The 19,881-nt window shown below is 46.0% G+C and overlaps 1 protein-coding gene and 1 long non-coding RNA gene across 5 annotated transcripts; one reads left to right on the top strand and one right to left on the bottom strand.

The window, feature by feature from the left end:
* The first annotated feature begins 4 nt into the window (after positions 1–4).
* LOC307200119 lies at positions 5–971 on the top strand. Its single transcript, XR_013832335.1, has 2 exons — positions 5–39; positions 76–971. It is a non-coding gene; the product is annotated as an uncharacterized lncRNA (long non-coding RNA).
* On the bottom strand, positions 450–12,795 carry HRC (histidine rich calcium binding protein). 4 transcript variants are annotated; one of them, XR_013832333.1, is made up of 7 exons: positions 11,410–12,792; positions 10,973–11,052; positions 6,324–6,392; positions 6,151–6,202; positions 4,609–4,645; positions 2,582–4,178; positions 450–2,231 (listed from the first exon to the last, which is right to left on the bottom strand). XR_013832333.1 is itself a non-coding variant. In XM_079948502.1 (6 exons), the coding sequence occupies exons 1-6, from the start codon at positions 12,611–12,613 to the stop codon at positions 4,142–4,144; spliced, it is 1,470 nt and encodes a 489-aa protein (XP_079804628.1). In that variant the 5' UTR covers positions 12,614–12,795; the 3' UTR covers positions 450–4,141. The 4 variants fall into 4 exon arrangements, 2 of the variants coding, with proteins under 2 accessions (XP_079804628.1, XP_079804627.1); XR_013832334.1 differs by having other exon boundaries at positions 450–2,237; positions 2,587–4,178; XM_079948502.1 differs by having other exon boundaries at positions 450–4,178; positions 10,973–11,043; positions 11,410–12,795.
* Positions 12,796–19,881: the final 7,086 nt, after the last annotated feature.

Raw genomic sequence — 19,881 nt, 5'->3', positions numbered from 1 at the left:
CTTCGTCATGGCTTCCCCCAAAGAATTCTGGGAGTTGTAGTTTGTTAAGGGTGCTAGGAAACCCCCATTTCCCAGAGTGGTTTAGCAATGACTCCCTCTTCCCAGGGGATTGTAGGGTTTTTTGTTTTTGTTTTAGGGGATTAGGAGGGTCTCTTTAAGAACTCTTAACTTAAAGATTCTAGGATTCTTTAGGGAGAACGATGACAGGTAAAGTGGCATAAGAATGTGTTGAGTGTGTGGTGTTCAGAATTCCACTCCAGGCAGTTGTGGGATAGCAGTGTCTGTCTAGCAAAGAGATAAAAACTGGGGAAGGGAACATATAGAGGGGAAGAGCCTGGGGGAGATGGGTTAATTACAACCTTTCTAAAACCTGAAGAAATACCCTCCCATTCACCCCAATTTCTCACTCTACCATAGGTAGAGACTTTGGAAAAAACAGCAACTATGTTGGAAGCAAAAAAAGAAGACGTGTTTTTATTTTCCATGGAAACAAGACAAAGCAATGGCTATAAATTAAGAATAAAAAAGGCAGGTGAGGTGGAGTATCCGTGATAGGAGAGGGGGAGAGATGGGATTTTGGACTGAGCCATAGCAGGATAGTCCCAAAATACGAACATGCAGTTTTGTCTTCAGGCTTCGTATACGCAGAATTTGCTTCTTGGAAAAAAATACGCTGCCAGGTAGTATCCTGCTTGTACCTTTAGGGCACTTCCAGACTAACAAGTTCCAGGTGGGACTCAAGCACATAATGGCAAACTCAGGGGTTGCACAATTTCCACTGATCGGAAGGTATTGTGCAACAAACCTGCTTCCCCACAAAAAAACCGCCTTTTGTGATGAAGGGAAACCACAATGAAAGTGCTTCAAGGCAATGACATCATCTAACCTTCCCACAGACAAATCCAAGCGAATAAACACAATAAACAGGTTGTCTGGAAAGTGCCCTGCATCCTTTTGCTTCTGAACTCCTAAAAGAAGCTGCCAAATGTGCATCTCTTGGCAGATTCTATTTGCATTCCATCCTCCTCTTGCACAGCAATAACAACCCAGATTTCAGTTGGGATTTCCCATGTTGGTTTAATAAGGTAAAAAGGTAAAGGACCCCTGGATGGTTTAGTCCAGTCAAAGGCAGTTATGGGGTTGTGGCGCTCATCTCGCTTTCAGGCCAAGGGACCTGGCATTTGTCCACAGACAGCTTTCCGGGTCATGTGGCCAGCATGACTAAATGGCTTCTGGCGCAACAGGACACCGAGACGGAAGCCAGAGCACACGGAAACACTGTTTCCCTTCCCACCGCAGTGGTACCTATTTATCTACTTGAGCCGGCGTGCTTTCAAACCGCTAGGTTGGCAGGAGCTGGGACAGAGCAACGGGAGCTCACCGCATTGCAGGGATTCGAACCGCCGACCTTCTGATCAGCAAGCCCAAGGGGCTCCATGGTTTAGACCACAGCCCTAGTGTAAGCCAGCAGAGCTCCATCCGGAAGTTGCTGGACTCCCAACCCCCAAAATCCCTGACTGTTGGCCATGCTGGTCAGATGAGAGAGCTAGGGGGGAGCCCTTCACGTTGGCTTATTCTGCCCTAGGAGAAGATAGGCAAAATATTCTGCATCTGTACAAAACTCTAAATTTGAAAGCGGAGAACGTTTCTGTATCTCTAGCAGTTTGTGTGGATGAAGGGAATTTGCCAGGCACAGCTTGACGTGCAAGGAGAAAAGGGGCCAGTGCAGAATAGAACCATAGAATCGTATAGTTTGAAGGGACCCCCAAGGCTCAACTAGTCCAACCCCCCTTGTCATGCTGTAATCTCAACTGAAGCATTCAAGACAGATGGCCAAGACAGTAAGGATGGGAAGATGCAGCACTCCAGATATCAAAGGACTATAACTCCCATTCTCTTTGATCATTCGTTATGCTGGCTGGGACCGATGGAAGCCAAAATCCAGCAACATTCAAAAGGCAGCAGGTTCGCCATTTCTGCAGTGCAGGGCAATTTATCATACACCTGTTAAAAATTCCCTGCTTTAGAGAACTTATTAAATGCACAGGAGCCCTTAACATCATTCAAAAAACAGCTTTTGGGTTTCTAGCAAAGTCCAGTGTAGCCTGAGCCACAGGATGGCTTATCACATGAATCGGGAACCTTTGGCCCTCCAGATAAGGCTGAACTCCATCTCCCATCAGCCCTGGCAAGCATGGCCAATGGCCAAGGATGATGGGAATTGTAGTTGACTAACACTGGGGGGAGGGAGGAACCACAGAGCCTAGGACTTGCCGATCAGAAGGTCGGCGGTTCGAATCCCCACAACGGGGTGAGCTCCCGTTGCTCGGTCACTGCTGCTGCCAACCTAGCAGTTCAAAAGCACGTCAAAGTGCAAGTACAAAAATAGGTACCGCTCTGGCGGGAAGGTAAACGGCGTTTCCGTGCGCTGCTCTAGTTCGCCAGAAGCGGCTTAGTCATGCTGGCCACATAACCTGGAAGCTGTACGCCGGCTCCCTCGGCCAATAAAGCGAGATGAGCGCCGCAACCCCAAAGTCGGCCACGACTAGACCTAATGGTCAGGGGTCCCTTTACCTTTTACCTAACACTGGGGGAAGGGGGCCAGAGGTTTCCCACCCATGGTGTATCAGAAAGGGACTGTGGTAATGCTAAGGAGACAATGTGACACTCGACAGACTCTTTGGCATCTTCATAAAAACCACAATGCTCAGAATTCCTTGGGGAGAAAATGGCAGTGACGAGAGTGATGAGGCCATTGTAAAGCCGTTTAGAAGCTGGTTCACCCAGTTGTGTTTATTCCTTATGACTCAAGTTATCAACACCAGACTCTCCAAGTTTCCCTATTTTCCAGGGACAGTCCCGGGTTTACAGAAGCTGTCCCAGTTTCTGATTTGATCCTGGAATGCCCTGCTTTTCCTTAGGACATCCCTGTTTTCATCAGAGAAATGTTGGAGGGTATGGAGTTAAATGATCCCTGAGCAGAGGAGATAAGTGACTATACAGCCTTTAGAAGATATCTGAACCCTGTATGGGGAAGTTTCAAAATGTTTTCTTATGTTTTTTATATATGTTGGAAGCCACCTAGAATGGCTGGGGCAAACCAGTCAGATGGGTAGGGTATAAATAATGAAATTATTATTGTTGTTATTATTATTATTATTATTATTATTATTATTATTAAATAGGACACCCCTGTTTTCATCGAAGAAGTGTTGCAGAGCATGCAACACCCATCTGTGAAAAAGCAATGCCACACCATCACCACAGATCAAGCTTTCAAAAGGTTTCGGGCACAAACGTTTCCGAAGAGACATTTCAAAGGGAAACATCTGGAAGCTGGTCGGTGTGCAATTCTGCAGCAAGTAGCCCAAAGGTTCAAAATTGCACGGTGTGAGTTGCCCCATTGCCTGTTCAGTTGAGGCTGAGAGGGGGAAACTGAAGCTGCCCCACGGTTGCTGGACTCCAGTTGCCATCAACGCCAAGCCAGCAGAGCCAATATGAGGGATTAAAGGGAGTTGGAGTCCAATAACATCCAGAAAACCACAGATTCCCTGCCTGGGGGCTGAGGCATGAGCAGGAAACCTATTGCTCAGGAGAGCTATTGCTCAAACTTATTCAAAGGCTGGGGAAATGTGCATCACTGAGGCGTTAGTAATCCCTTGCCCCAGGGTGAATTTGCTCAGTAAATGCGGGTCACCCTTCTTGCTTATCAGGCCGCGGCCTACCTGGGATGGCCTCCCGGCTAATTATAAAAGCCAGACTACACATGACTGCCAGTTCTGAAATTGCGTGTCTTCCAACAGCTGCTTTTTTAAGAATGAAAAGTCCTGTGAGAGGCAGAAGTTGGAAGTAGGGGGTTGGGTAAAGTCCAGCTGCTTAACCCTCTCCCTTCTTGCCATCGGGTATCCTCTCAAAACCAACTCCCAGCAGATTTTCCAGATGTGGGGGATAAATAGGACCCAAGGGAGAAAAACAACAGGGGTACATTTTTGAGAGGACAATGATAGGTGGGGAAACAACCTCCGGAAGAAAGAATTGTGGAATCTTCCATCACACCCAGTTTGGCTCAAAAAAAATAAAATCAAGGGTCACCTGGTTCCCCCTCCCCCTCCTAACTTTGGTTTCTCCACCAGGGGGCGCTTCAATGCTCCTGCTGCTCAAAGATGGTGGCAAATGTCCTGAAAGAAAAAGAGAAGAAAGGGTTTAAATTAGGGTCTTTCATTACAATCTTTTTGCTTATTTCTGGTCAACAGTCATCTATCCTGCACCTTCTCCAAGGGGCCACAGCTGCCTACATGGAATGAGCAGGCAGTCTCCTTTCTAAACAGATGCCTGTCCTAGATCTGAATGCCTTGAGAGAGAGAGACCTCATATTGTTCCCATTTCACAGACGAAGAAAACTGAGGGCCGAAAGAAAAGAGTTTCCCCAGCTTTATGTGGCAAGCTGAGACAAGACTGGAGGTTAAAGCTGCAGGATCTCTGCTGGATCCTGGCTGTCCTTTCTCCAGGGGTAGAGGCTGCAACACAAGTAAAGGGGAGGAAGTAGATTTTGGAGCTCAGCTGCTGCCTCCCCTTAGGATTCGAATGGGATCAAGGGCTGTTACTTACTGAAACAAGGCTCCAGATAATTCATCCACGATGCTCCCTGCAAAACACAAAACAGAACAAATCAGGATTTTGCTGTTCCTAGGGCACTTACCACCTGCTCATCTTGAGCTTATGTCTCCCCATTAAAACAAGCTTTATGAAGTTGTTTATTGCTGTGTTTATTGCTTATTTCTTCGCAAGGAGCATGAGGGACATAGACCGTTCAGCCTATTTTCTCACAATCATTCTGGGGGTGGAGAATGGCTGAGCGGAATATGTGGCGACGTGGTGGCTCGGCCGAGACGACACAGTGAGCTAGAGGGCTCAGCTGAGATTTGAATCCAGGTCCTTCCTAGCCACTGCCACCTGCACCCCCAGCCACCCAGTCCAGGTCTGACACTCGATCCGCTAACCCAGAGGTGGCCAGACAGCAGGCTTCAGGGATCTACTTCCATTTTTACTCAAAAACCCAAGACCCACAAACTGGAGCCAGGTGCAAACATACCCTTAGGCTCAGTACGCACCATACATTTGGAGCACATTTAAATTAAAGAATCCTAGGTTTACAGAGCTACAGTTTCCAGCACACTTCACAAACAACCATTTCCATTACTCTGGGGGGGGGGTGTACTTTAAACGTATGGTGTGTATGTAGCCTAAAATTAAGGAACAGGGTGCCTCTGCGCATATCCTTAGCCATGGATAGGCAAACTAAGGCCCGGGGGCTGGATCTGGCCCAATCGCCTTCTAAATCCAGCCTGTGGATGGTCCGGGAATCAGCGTGTTTTTACATGAGTAGAATGTGCCCTTTTATTTAAAATGCATCATTGGGTTATTTGTGAGGCCTGCCTGGTTTTTTACATGAGTAGAATGTGCCCTTTTATTTAAAATGGATCTCTGGGTTATTTGTGGGGCATAGGAATTCGTTCACCCCCCCCCCCCCACAAAAAAAATATAGTCCGGCCCCCCACAAGGTCTGAGGGACAGTGGACTGGCCCCCTACTGAAAAAGTTTGTTGACCCCTGCTCTGTACTGCATATAAAACTAAAAAAAAATGTTAAGGGAATTGTCAATGTTAGTAAAGAAACAGCGATTTGGATGTGCTATAAACATGCAACACCAGATGGCGCCAGAGGGCAGGAAATTTTAAAACACACTTTTCCATAGGGATTTCTTTATTTTGTTATAACAATCCAGTGGGGGTACGCAGGGGTACACGTACCCCTAAACATAGGAATTCGTTCATTTTTTCCCCTTCAAAATATAGTCCGACCCCCCACAAGGTCTGAGGGACAGTGGACCGGCCCCCTGCTGAAAATTTTTGCTGACCCCTGTCCTTAGCCAAGGACTTGTTTTGTGTCCTGGCCGCTGACTTACCATACAAAAATACGCTCCTGCTTCCTCCCCACCCACATATTTCTTCACCTCAGCAGCCGAACTTAGAAAAGAGGCTTTTCCTCACTGCTAACTTGCAGGATCTCCTACAAATCATGCAACAGGTCTGCCAGTAGATCCCACCTGCCCACGCCAATGCTAAAGCCGCAAAGGGGGAAACCAACTCACCGGGTGCACAGGCCGTCTCGCACACAGGGCAAACGTAACAGAAGTGGCAATACTGCAGAGGGTGAGATAAAAGGAGTTACTGCCGGCAGGGCACTGCTGTAGTTAAGGTTCACAAAACCAGAGTAGCAAGTCTGGGGCAAAGGGAGGGGTGGGGAGGAGGGAGGGGCACCAACCTGGCAGCTTGCACAGTATTCGCTGCTGTCTCCTTCTTTGCAGGGGCACTTGTCACACTTGTCGCAATCCTGGGGGTGGAAATTCAGAAAAACTTAGCTGGGTCTGTTTGGGTGGCAAAGTCCTCAGCACAGCTCTTCTTGTCCTGTGTGCCACAACCAAACCACTCTGCCCATGTGATACCTTCAGAATGGTGGATTTCTTGTTTGTTTTTTGCAGGCAATCTGTCAAAGGACCTGTTGATGGCATTTTACCATTGTACTTTGGAGAGTGTATTAACTTACGGTCTGTGTGTGTGGTTTGGGAGCTGCAAGGCCAGGGAAAAAACAATGCTGTCCAGGGTTGTAAAGACTGCAGAGAGAATAATTGGGTGCACTCTCCCCACCTTAGATCAAATATATGCTTCCAGGTGCATTAAAAAGCTGCAGAGATAGCGCAGGATAGTACACACCCCGGAAATGATCTCTTTCAGCTTCTGCCTTCTGGAAGAAGGTACAGGGTTATAAAGACCAGGACTAGCCGCCTGAGAAACAGTTTCTACGCAAATGCAATTCTGGTTCTAAACGCAGTATAAGGAGTCTCTATAGTATATTGTATTTTTAGGGGGTTTTGACGGTTTTATGTAGATTTTCAATTTCATTGTTCTGTATGGGACAATGATAATGAAGATATCATATATCGTATATCGTCGTGGTTGCAATACTAGTGCATTAGTGGTAAATTCATACAACATTTCCTTTTATTAGTTGTTCCGTGATGCTTCCCTGACATTCTTGCATTCTTGCATTCTTGCCATATGGAAGGGCAACCTTGCACCACAGACAGTGCTTTTTTTTCTAAAAAGGTGTTTAGGGGTACTCTCATTCTGATGCAAGAAAACCACCATTTTATAGTTCAAATCGAGAAAAATAAATATAGTAAATGGGCAAAAGTACAAAGATTCACAAAATGTTTAGGGGTATGCGTCCCCCTGTGCCCCCCTGAAAAAGCACTGACAATAGCACAACAAAAGAAGGACGAAAAACAACAACTACAAGCATCCCAAACAAGAACATTTGCAGTATGAAAAGTCACACAGCTGCAGCAGGAAGTTTCAGGGCATGCACTGGTTGGAAATGAAGCAGTATCACTATGCTTTTTTTAATAGTATTTAGAACACAGCCTTAGTTTGGACAAAAAAGGAGAGGAAAAGATATTTGATATTAAGTATTGTATTTTTCTTGATAAGCCCTAATAAGGTTTATGCCAAAAAAGGGGTATTCAATGAAGCAGTATCATACCCTCTAACATGTTGAATCCCCAAACTGAGATGCGCATCTTTGTGGCTGTGCATGAGTCATGTGACTCATGCGAGATCACAGAGCCCAAAATATGCGCTCCCCACAAAATGCACATTTTGGGGCTCTGTGCAAGATTCGTGGCCCTGAAAAAGCACTTTTCTCGCAGCAAGATCTCGGCGCCCAAAATGGCCCTCATGCAGTTGCATGAAAAAATGGGATGTCCCAGTTTTCCCAGGACATTTGTGGGGTATGCAGTATGAACACTCCAAAACTTTTGCAGAGGTAAACAGTATTGAAGGCGGGGTCACGTGTAACTGCCCCAATATCATAATGGGCACAACTAATCGTAAATGCACAATAACCCTGGAGGGTCCCAATAGAACCACAGGGAGCTTCTGGTCAATTTTGATTGGTCTACCCTGACTGGCAGTGAGTCTTCTGGCATCAGGCAGGGGTCTTTGCCAACCCTACTGGACCATCTGCATGCCAAGAAGTTCTGTGGCAATTCCCCAATTCATCCCGGTCCCACAACCCTATAGTTATCCTTCTCATCACCACATAGGAAACCACCATCACCAGAACCCCATTGAAAATATTATTTTGCAATTCATTCTATATTTCCAGAATTAATCCAGAACGCGGCAGCTAGACTGGCGACTGGGAGCGACCGCCGAAACCATATAACACCGGTCTTGAAAGACCTACATTGGTTCCCAGTATGTTTCCAAGCACAATTCAAAGTGTTGGTGCTAAAGCCCTAAACAACCCTGGTCCAGTATACCTGAAAGAGCATCTCCACCCCCATCGTTCTACCCGGACACTGAGGTCCAGCACCGAGGGCCTTCTGGCTGTTCCCTCACTGTGAGAAGTGAGGTTACAGGGAACCAGGCAGAGGGCCTTCGCGGTAGTGGCGCCCTTCCTGTGGAACGCCCTCCCACCAGATGTCAAAGAGAACAACAACTACCAGACTTTTAGAAGACATCTGAAGGCAGCCCTGTTTAGGGAAGCTTTTAATGTTTGATGTATTACAGTATTTTAATATTTTTTTGGAAGCCACCCAGATGGGCGGGGTACAAATAATAAATTATTGTTTAATAATAATAATAATAATAATAATAATAATAATAATAATAATAATTTATTATTTGTACCCCGTCCATCTGGCTGTGTTTCCCCAGCCACTCTGGGCGGCTTCCACAGAAACAAAAAATACACTAAAATCACACATTAAAAACTTTCAGTTTATTCCGTTTCTGGATTCTCAGCCTGTTTGCCCCTGCAAAAAAGATCTGAAATTGCCAAATTGCAGGTTCCTCAGCTGCTTTCAGTTGGCTGCTCAATCAAAGCAGCTCGCTTTCCTGCACTGAGTTCTGCATCCATCTTTTTTTCTTCTCCCTCTCTATGGGATAACTTCTGGCCCTCCAGGTGTTGCTGAACTACAACTCCCATCAGCCCTGCCCACTGGCCCTGTTTGCTGGGTCTGGTGGGAGTTGAAGTTCATCAGCGTCAGGCGGGCATAGACTTGTACTGTATGTAGAACTCCTGCAGTCACATGAAATTCCAGGAGAAAGTGACACGGAGGTGCAATTCTAATTTTTTGAAAGAGACAGGTTGTGATTCACAAAACGTACCCTCCCTTTCCTAATTCTTCCCTGCTCCCCAACTGCCTAGTCCTCAAGATATGGCTGGCACCTTCCCCATCCCCCACCAAAGCTCCTGTGTCTTTAATAGGCACAACAAAGCAGAAATCCCATGGGTGAAGTTTATTTCCGTCACCTTGTCTATGAAACTATTTTACAGCTGTACATGCGAAACTGTCAGACCACTGGCCCAATCGTGCCCATGCTCACGCAGGCTTTTAAGTTCATTGACCCCCTTGGTGAGCAAATAAACTGACATCGACCCAAAGCCAAACTCGGAGGGATGCAAACAGAGTCAATAAATATTGATATATAATCAGCATTTGTTAATCGTGCATCCACCAATACCAGGAATCATAAAATGTTTTCCCCACACTCACACACCCCACAAAGGAATACTGTTGTATTGCCAAGCTGTCATATTAAACACAGAGGTCCAAGGGAGGGGCACTCTGCACATGCCCTTTATTCTGGAAGCTCTTAGTTCCTGCTTAAATTTTCCATACTGTAGCTCGTAAACCTCTTTTCCAACTTCTTTTCTATCCCTCTGTGGGACGGCTGAATATTCCGGCATTGCAGGGGGGTTGGACTAGAATGATTCCCTTCCCACTCTACAATTCTATGGTTCTATCTTAACATGGTGGGGAAGACCCAGGTTAGCTGTACTAACTAGGTAAAGGTAAAGGGACCCCTGACCATTAGGTCCGGTCATGACCGACTCTAGGGTTGCGGCGCTCATCTCGCTTTATTGGCTGAGGGAGCCGGCGTACAGCCGGTCATGTGGCCAGCATGACTAAGCTGCTTCTGGCGAACCAGAGCAGCTCACGGAAATGCCGTTTACCTGCCCGTCGGAGTGGTACCTATTTATCTACTTGCACTGTTTGATGTGCTTTTGAACTGCTAGGTTGGCAGGAGCTGGGACCGAGCAACGGGAGCTCACCCTGTTGCGGGGATTCGAAAAGCCAACCTTCTGATTGGCAAGCCCTAGGCTCTGTGGTTTAACCCACAGCGCCACCCGTGTCCCTAGCTGTACCAACTACCAATGGGCAATTCCAAGGCCCTGTAGCTCTGTATCTTTAAAACAGACCTGGACCAGGTAGCCCTTCAAACAGAGGACACCTTCAAGTAGAAGACTGTAAAGTAGAAGATGGGGCCTCCCTAGATCACGAATCTCTATCTCATGTATAGTTTGGGCACCGTATCCATCCATCTGGGGAGGAAGAGGGAGTTGCAGGCAGGGACCAGGCAAAGAAGAACACAGGAACAACAACCCATCTCCGAGCCAGACCTTCGGAACGAGCATGCATGTAAAAGGTTGTGCCAAAATAAGGCAGACTCTCATCAAAGACATAACGGCAAACAAGGACAGGAAGAGGGGAAGCCATGGCAGAGTTAAGCCCAGGCTGCTTCCATGGAGAGATGAAGGCAGATCTTCCTCCTCCACAGATCCAAAGGGAAGGAAAAGTGTGACGACGTATTGTAAAATCCACACACCGGCCGATAGGGTGTCTCATCAGAGGACAATGAGAAGGAAATTTATGCCTGCTTCAGGGGGAGCAGGGAAAGCAGTCATGTTGCGGATTAATGGGCGACCGGACTAAAGCAGGAACAGGCAAAGATATGAGGCATGCAGGAAGAGACCCTTAAGGCTCGACCACAAATTGTTTGGGCGGTCAAATCCCACCCTGGAGAGCTGAGCAGGTATGCGGGCGAAGGCTTCTCCTTCGTTACCTTGCAGAAGGCACAGTAGTGGCACAGAGAGCCTGCCTCGTACTCCTCGTCGTCCTCGTCGTCCTCGTCATCTTCCTCTTCTTCAATGGAAAAGAAAGACATAGATACAGATGCCCAGAAGGGTCCCTCCCGGTGGGGGAGGGAGGAGGTTCTAGAGGGCAGCTGGGAGACCCCAGGTGGTTCTGGGGGCCCAGCATGTTGGTGCTAGAGGGGAGAAAGTCGGGCTAAGCAAAGAGGGACGCCAAGTGTGTGGGGAAGGCCAAGAGCTTCTCTGTGTGGGCTAGGTGGCAAAAAGCACGGGGTCCTTCGAAGGGAAGGGAGGGCAGCCACAATTTATGGGCCCTTGGGGACATTTGTGAAAGCCAGGGGTTGGTTAACCCTAATTAAAGCCAACATGGCCTCATCCCACCCTACCCCACCCAATAAGCTTCTCTCACCTTCTCCCTCTTTGTGGTGCTTCTTGGCCTTGTCATGGCCTTCGTGCCTGGGGTGCTTGTGTTTGTGCCCTTCATCCTCATCTTCTTCCTTGGACTCCGTTTCATCAGACTCGTCTTCCTCGTCACCATGGTGATGGTGATGGTGGCGGTGCTCTTTGCCCTCGCCAGCTTCCTTATGGTGATGGCGCCCGTGGGCCTCTTCCTGGTCATCGTCATTGTGGGGATGGTGATGGCGATGACCGGCATGCTCTTCTTCTTCTTCTTCACTGTCGTCATCATCATCCTCATGGTGATGGTGGTGAGCATGATGTTCATGATGATGGTGTTCCTCTTCATCATTGTCATCATCATCGTCATCGTCGTCGTCATCATCATCATGGTGGTGGTGGCTACCATGATGCTTCTGATGGTGGTGGTCGTGTTCATCATCATCATCATCATCATCATGCTCGTGATGGTGGTGATGGTCACCATGGTGTTCGTGGTGGTGGTGATGTTTGCCATGGTGGTCATCGTCATCGTCGTCATCATCATCATCATCATCATCATGGTGTTGGTGGTCACCATGGTGTTCATGGTGATGTTTGCCATGGTGGTCATCGTCATCATCATCATCATCATCATCATGGTGATGGTTACCATGGTGTTCATGGTGATGATGATGCTTTCCATGATGGTCATGGTGGTCGTCATCGTCGTCATCGTCGTCATGGTGATGGTTACCATGGTGTTCATGGTGATGATGATGCTTGCTATGGTGGTCATGGTGGTCATCATCGTCGTCATCATCATCGTCGTCATGATGGTGGTGATGGTCACCATGATGTTCATGGTGCTGATGATGCTTGCCATGGTGGTGGTCATCACCACCATCATCATCATCATCGTCATCGTGGTGGGAACTGTGATGATGATGGTGCTCTGCATGATGATGTCCAGTGTGGTGATGATGGTGTTCCTCATCATCATCGTCGTCATCATCATGGTGATGCCCTGCTTCATGAAGGTGGCTGGCATGGTGATAATGATCGTCGTCGTCATCAGCGTCATGCTGTCCATGGTGGTGATGGCCTTCGCCCTCATGCTGGCTTCTGTGGTGGTGTTCGTGGTGGTGGTGCTGTTCCTCTCCCAGGGCTCTAGGGAGCCTGAATGAGCAGAGCAGGACCAGAAGGAGGCCCATTGTCAGGACCTTCCAGGAAGGCATGGCAGAAGGGGGTGGGTGGAAGCAACACACTCAGAAGTCTCAGAGGCAAGCAACTCAGAAAGGCCGTCAGCCCGCAAGGAGAGCTAAGGGGTAGGAATATACAGTTTCCAGCCCACCGTTTGTATGAGCGACGTCTACAGCTGGCCTAGATTAGTCCTTCAGCCAACAGCCAATGGCTGCCCAGCCCAGCCTCCAAGACAGATGAGAGCACCAAGCCATGGGCCCTGCCGTGCCCTTATATGAAGTGACTGGGCTGGAGGGGGTGGGGAGGAAAGGAGAGGTATCTAAGCTGCTTGCCATAGTGCAAGGCTATTCTTAGCCGTTAGAAGCAACTGTGCCTCACTCCCTCAATGTGACAGGGAAGCCAGCAGGGTTTCAGTTCAGAGGAGGCAGAAATAAGAGCCAGGACTCCTGGGTTCTCTGAGAGAGAGGGCATATATGCATGTGTGCATGCGTGGTTTAGTGCGCTAGAGAAACTAGAAGCTCAGAACCTTGGTTTATCTGGCACCTAGGAGCTAGAGCAACAGGCCTAAGACCCTGTTTCCTGAAAGGAGAGGAAGGCCTGATGCGTTAGGGTTGATATCCGGATATAGTGATACCTCAGGTTACATACGCTTCAGGTTACAGACTCTGCTTACCCAGAAATAGTGCTTCAGGTTAAGAACTTTGCTTCAGGATGAGAACAGAAATCGTGCTCCGGTGGCGCAGCGGCAGCGGGAGGATCCATTAGCTAAAGTGGTACTTCAGGTTAAGAACAGTTTCAGGTTAAGTACGGACCTCCAGAAAGAATTAAGTACTTAACCTGAGGTACCACTGTATTATTGAATCAGGCAGACCAGAGGTGTGGTGGGAGAACAGCAGGGGGAGGACAGAAAATGCCCATTTTAATCCACGTGGTTTGTTATTTGCTGGTGGAAATTGTTCATGCTCATTTGTTTGTTTCGTTCAGTCTAAACTCTGGGAAGTGAGCAATTTTATATTGTGCATACACTGAAACAAATCAGTAGATGATAGATAGATAGATGATAGATATAGATAGATAGATAGATAGATAGATAGATAGATAGATAGATAGATAGATAGATGATATAGATAGATGATAGATAGATAGATAGATAGATAGATAGATAGATAGATAGATAGATGATAGAGATAGATAGATAGATAGATGATAGATAGATAGATGATAGATAGATGATAGATAGAGATGAGAGATAGATAGATAGATAGATAGATAGATAGATAGATAGATGATAGATAGGTAGGTAGGTAGGTAGATGGATAGACAGACAGATAGATAGATAGATAGATAGATAGATAGATGATTGATAGATAGATAGATAGATAGATAGATGATAGATAGATAGATAGACAGTCTATCATCTATCCCTTCCGATTTTGGATGGTTAAAGTGGAGTTAGGCCGAACTCCCCACTACCACAAAAGATGCCATCTCTGGGTTTTACGAAAGGCAGCAGCCCAATCAATTTTTAAAGGAAGCCCAAGGATATGGCGATAGGAGGAGGCTTACAGGGAGGCAAGTCGGACCCCTGCTTTTCAGAGAGGAAAAGGAGCGCTACTCAGGAGCCAAGGTGATGCTCCAGAGCATTTTATTTTTTTGAGAGGCAGCGTTCCTTGCAGCCTCAGGAATGTGCTGATGGGTCCCAGCGGTTGAAACCGAATCCACAGAGCTGGCCGAGATCTATAAATACCTGCGCAGCCCTGCAGTGACCTGGATCATTCCTGCTGGTGTCCTGTTCTCCGGATGACAGTGCAAGAACTGCCCCTGAACAGGTCACAATCCCCTCAGGAGGAAGATGGGGGTGAGACCTGGTTTTGTCCAACTTTTAACGTGATCCTATCTAATCCATGTGTCCAGAAGCACAATGCACTCCCAAACCAGAAATCTGCACTTTTCTAACTGTGTGCGCAAAAAAATATGTATGAATGGATTAGGGGAAAGTGTGTCTAAAGATGCATATACTGTATTTTTCCGTGTATAAAACGCCCCCGTGTATAAGACGTCTCTTTTTGGGGACTAAAAATTGAGAAAATGGGGGGAGATTGCCCCGTGTATAAGATGAACCCAAATTTTTAGCATAACTTTTTAATAAAAAAAAAACCCAGTTTATACACTGAAAAATACTGTATATTTTTTGCGGGGGGGCATGTACTAAACGGAGTTATATTAGGGAACAGGGCTTGCAAAAATGTGCACATGAGGCGAAACTCCACACACACACACACACACACACACACACTCTTGGGGGAAATGAGTGCTAAAATGCTGACAATTCTTTGAGAGGATTTCTCCTCCCCCTTTAATGCAATCGGATGCACAAACGTGGGTAACTGAAGACTGATATAGAAGAGAACCAAAATTGACAGATTTGTCCATCGCGATCGCCTCAAACAATCAGGCCAAACCGAATGGGACTCTTGGAGGCACCTACAACCGAGGTTGTCCAAGTCAGGTTTTGGGAACTGTTCAGTCAGGGATGCTGCACTCACACAACCAAAATACTGAGAGACTTAGTCAGAAGTGTGTAAGGGGACGAAGGAGGGTGCTAAGGAGTTGGAGAGCTTGCAAAGGCCCTCCTCTTTCCCTTCACACCAAGATGCCATCAGGAAATGACGTCCCCACATGGGGGCAAAGGAAAACTAGAATGCCCCAAACTCTCAGATTGGTCTTACCTCCCAACCCTCCTGGATTGGCCTTGGGTGAAGAGCAGGGAGGTGGAGAGTCCCCTCAGTGTTCAGAGGGCCCCCTGTGTCGCATTGGGACATTGCACAACATTGCGCATGGGCTCCCTCAATCTTCTGAAGAAGATGGCACCTCTCATCTCAGGCATCATAAAGGCCATCCTGCCCAAACTTGTAGTTGTGTGTGTGTCTGTAAGATATAAACGTAAAAATAATAAATAAGTGTAAAGGGTTGAGGGAAATGATATACAATGAAATGAAAAGGACGTTTAAAAGAACATTTGTAAAAAAAACCCCCAGAAGCTTTCCTCTTGGGAATTTTAGGGACAGTACTAGCTAAATTGTATAGAAATTTGTTAATGTGTGCAACTGCAGTGGCAAGAATGTTACTTGCCCAAAGATGGGAGGAAGAAGAAGAAGAAGAAGAAGAAGAAGAAGAAGAAGAAGAAGTTGTTGTTCCAGCAAAGGAAGAATGGATACAAAAACTTATGGAATATGCAGAAATGGTGAAACTTACCAGAAGAATAAGAAATCAAGATAACAAACTTTTTACAAAAGAATGGAAATAAGTTTATTGAATATTTACAGATAAATTGTAAGCAGATAAAAACACTGGCAGGATTATTGTAATAACCTGCAGTTACATAAGAGTATATATTTAAAGAAGATAAATAAATGAGTAAGTGAATTTGTATATGCAGAGGATATTGAAAATAAATTTAAGGAACCGCAGAAAGAGGGGGAAGGAAGTCAACTTTTAAAATGTCGAAATGATTGTGAAATCAGTGAAATGTATATATCTGAAAAGTATATATATATATATATATATATATATATATATTTGTGTGTGTGTGTGTGTGTGTGTGTGGTTGAGGAGAAAGGGGAGTTGCAACTTTATTTACACCTCCGTACGATCTCAAATGGCAACGCTTTCCAACAGAATCGGTTTGCACCTTTATCCGGGAGACACCCAGCAGTCATCAGGCGCAAAAGAGCTCCTGCACCGTTCATAGTTGTGCAGAAAAGGGAATTTCAGCAGGTGTTATATTGCGTGACTGGCTAAATCCCCTCAAAAAACCCTATTGTATGATGAGGAGTCATGCAAGGATGCAAGGAAAGGAAACAGAGCTTAGGAAGTGAAGGCAGAGACAAAGTTTACCCACTGTTACGTGTTTGTGGGTGCACAGGACACCCTAAATTCTGGATCAAGCTGGTGCTAGACCCGAATGTTTTATTTGAGCTGTGTGCTAAACGCTTCTAGGAAGTGAAGGCTGCGATGTTGCACAATGAAACAGAAGTCGCGTACCATTCTCATCGTCAAAATGGCAAAATGCAAACTCACTCTCACATTTCGCTCATTCACCACCACCACATACACACACTCAGTGCCAGATTTACGTATTAGCTAAACAAGCGATAGCTTAGGGTCCAACTCTCTTGAGGGCCCCCCAAAAATTTCAAGGGGGAAAAACTGTATTAATTGTATTTCAGCTCAACAATTTGATAAAATACATATTTTGTTATGTGCAAATGGCTTTAGATACCTATTAGGTAAAGGTAAAGGTACCTCTGACCATTAGGTCCAGTCGCAGATGACTCTGGGGTTGCGGCGCTCATCTCGCTTTCAGGCCGAGGAAGCCGGTGTTTGTCTGCAGACAGCTTCCAGATCATGTGGCCAGCATGACTAAGCCATTTCTGGCGAACCAGAGCAGCGTATGGAAACACTGTTTACCTTCCCGCCAGAGCTGTACCTATTTATCTACTTGCACTTTGACATGCTTTCGAACTGCTAGGTGGGCAGGAGCAGGGACCGAGCAACAGGAGCTCATCCTGTCGCAGGGATTCAAACCGCTGACTTTCTGATCGGTAAACCCAAGAGGCTCAGTGGTTTAGACCACAGCACCACCCATGTCCCTTAGATACCTATTAGGTCCATAAATTACCATATAGCATATATTCGACACACAAAAAACAGTGACAATTTGTTGTTGACAAAGGACAGCTGGACATATAAAAGGCACCATTACCTTCAATAGCTTAGGGCCTCATCAGACTTAAATCTGGCCCTGCACACACCGATTCTCAAGCATACATGCAGGTCCACAGCACTCTGCCCTCCCGCACACCCGGCCTTACAAATTCACACCAAGCTTACAGACCCCACGTTGATCCCAAGAGTGCTTATTTGATAGGAGATCCTATCAAATGAGGACAGGGGCTAGTGGGCTACCAAAAAAGATGGCAACTACAGACACCTACCTGGGAGCAAGTGCTATGGGGTTAACGTCCAAGGCTCCTCCAGGATAGGACCCTACTTACTCCTCCCTGTACAGTGGTACCTCAGGTTACATACGTTTCAGGTTACAGACTCCACTAACCCAGAAACAGTTCCCCGGGTTAAGAACTTTGCTTCAGGATGAGAACAGAAATCGCGCGGCGGCAGTGGGAGGCCCCATTAGCTAAAGTGGTACCTCAGGTTAAGAACAGTTTCAGGTTAAGAACGGACCTCCGGGACTAATTAAGTACGTAACCAGAGGTACCACTATATAGGATTGCACTGTGAGTCTTCTTTTCAAGAGAGGAGCGTTATTGGTGGTTTTCGAAAGAAGCTCAGGGCATCCTGCACAGCAGAAGGAAGCAGCCATTTAATTGAAACAAATTGCTCCCATGAATTCTAAAGGTACCTCAGCACTGGCTGCTGCCTCGCCTCAGTGGTTCATCGCTCTTGAAAACAGTAAAGGCGGAAATGTACTCTGCCCAGAACACTTTACTATACCGATACAACGCCTTTGAATGTGGGAGGCGGCATGCAAGTCAATGACTCGGTTAATCTTTTAAAGGCCTTTTGATGGAGCAAAAGCAGGTCCTTGATTCATAAGGCAGATTAAAAAACAACGAGGGATTTTTAAAAAGGAAGATACATGCTCCTTTTTCTTTTCACACAGGAAGCATTGTCTCACCTACAATGATGGCTTTTTAAAAATGTACGTGCATATTGTTAAGTTGTGGGCGACACAGCGATTCTTCCAAAGCAGCTCTTTATTTGTAAGCTGGAACAGAACTGAACTGAGGAGCTCCGTCAGCCTGCTTATATAGAACTCCACTAGAATGCAACAGTAACCATTGGATTGGATTGATCTTTATTACGGCCATTGGCCCGTTACACGACAGTTTCGCATACCAGCATAATATACTTAAATCTCCAAATTTAAAATCGCTAAAACTTACTAAAAACAAACAGGAACCAAAGCAAAATAAAAACAAAGACCACCATCATACATTACAATAAATTTGTAACCTATACATCGCCCTCTGCTCATAAATTAATCAGGGATATCAATGGTGATATCACCTAAAACATAGATCATGGTTTAAAACAATGGTGATATCACCTAAAACATAGATCATGGTTTAAAGGGATTATCGGAGCCACACAGGAGTCCGTTTCTCTTCTTTAGGGATAGGACGCTGATCAAGAATCTGGCAACCATGAGTGATCTTTGGGGGTCATCATCAATTAGTAGATATCTCAGTTTGGCTTCAATCGTATCATCGGCAATTCCCTTAAGATATTGAGCAAGAAACTTGCTCCTGGCCGGTAAGTGAAAAGGACAGTCAAAAATTATGTGATGCAACGATTCCGGTGCCCCACAGTTACAATCACATAAGAGCAATATCTGTCCATTGGAGAATCTATTTCTCAGCACGTTCGATGGGAAGGTGTTGAATCTTGCCGTTACAAAGGCATATCTATGAGCTGAGGAAGTTAAAGAATTCAAATAGTTTGGGAGCCTTAAGAGGGGTAATAAACCAAGATTTAGAGGTGAGCAGGTACCATTGCCCAAGACCATTTTCTGCTGCAAGTCCATCTCCTCTAGTTTACAGGTTACTGTTCTTTTAGCTGGGACTATGTCCTGCTCTAGTAATTTGGATGGGGAGATTCCCATTGCCGTTATTTTCAGCTGTAAATTTTTTACCCATGGGCTCTGGAAATCATCTCTCCACATACATTGTATCAAGTACAAGTTTGGGAGATTGTGCCATAGAGATAACCAATGACAAAGTATGTGCTTCCACAGAGCATTTTCCAGGGATACAGTATTAAGTTCCATACGTAATGCTGTATTACTTACACAGTTGGGCAGTTTCAATATCCCTCTTAAAAACTGATTTTGAATGACCTCCAGGTGAGATAGGTTGACAAGAGTCCCCCAAATTGAGATGGCATAAGCAATTGTCGGGATCACCTTGGCCTTGAAGACTTTCAACGCCGATGGGATATGTAGGGCCCCATCGGTGAAGAAGAATCGCAAGATCGCCAAGGAGATAGCTTTGGCTCTATTTGTAACATAGGCTACATGGGCCTTCCATCTAAGGTTATGTTGTAACCAAACTCCCAAATATTGGAATCTATAGACTTGTTCGATGACTCTCCCATCAATTCTCCAATTATGGAGTTTCCGGCTCTTTGAGAAAATCAGGATCTTAGATTTTCCATAATTAATTGTAAGGGAATTTGCGTTACAATATGATCCAAAAATTTTTAAGGCCCTCCTGAGACCTAC

This window comes from Podarcis cretensis (genome assembly GCF_951804945.1).
Source record: "Podarcis cretensis genome assembly, chromosome: 13".
Classification (NCBI taxonomy): Eukaryota; Metazoa; Chordata; class Lepidosauria; order Squamata; family Lacertidae; genus Podarcis; species Podarcis cretensis.
Note: the sequence above shows the minus strand (reverse complement) of the source record. Positions and strands in the feature narration are given on the sequence as shown.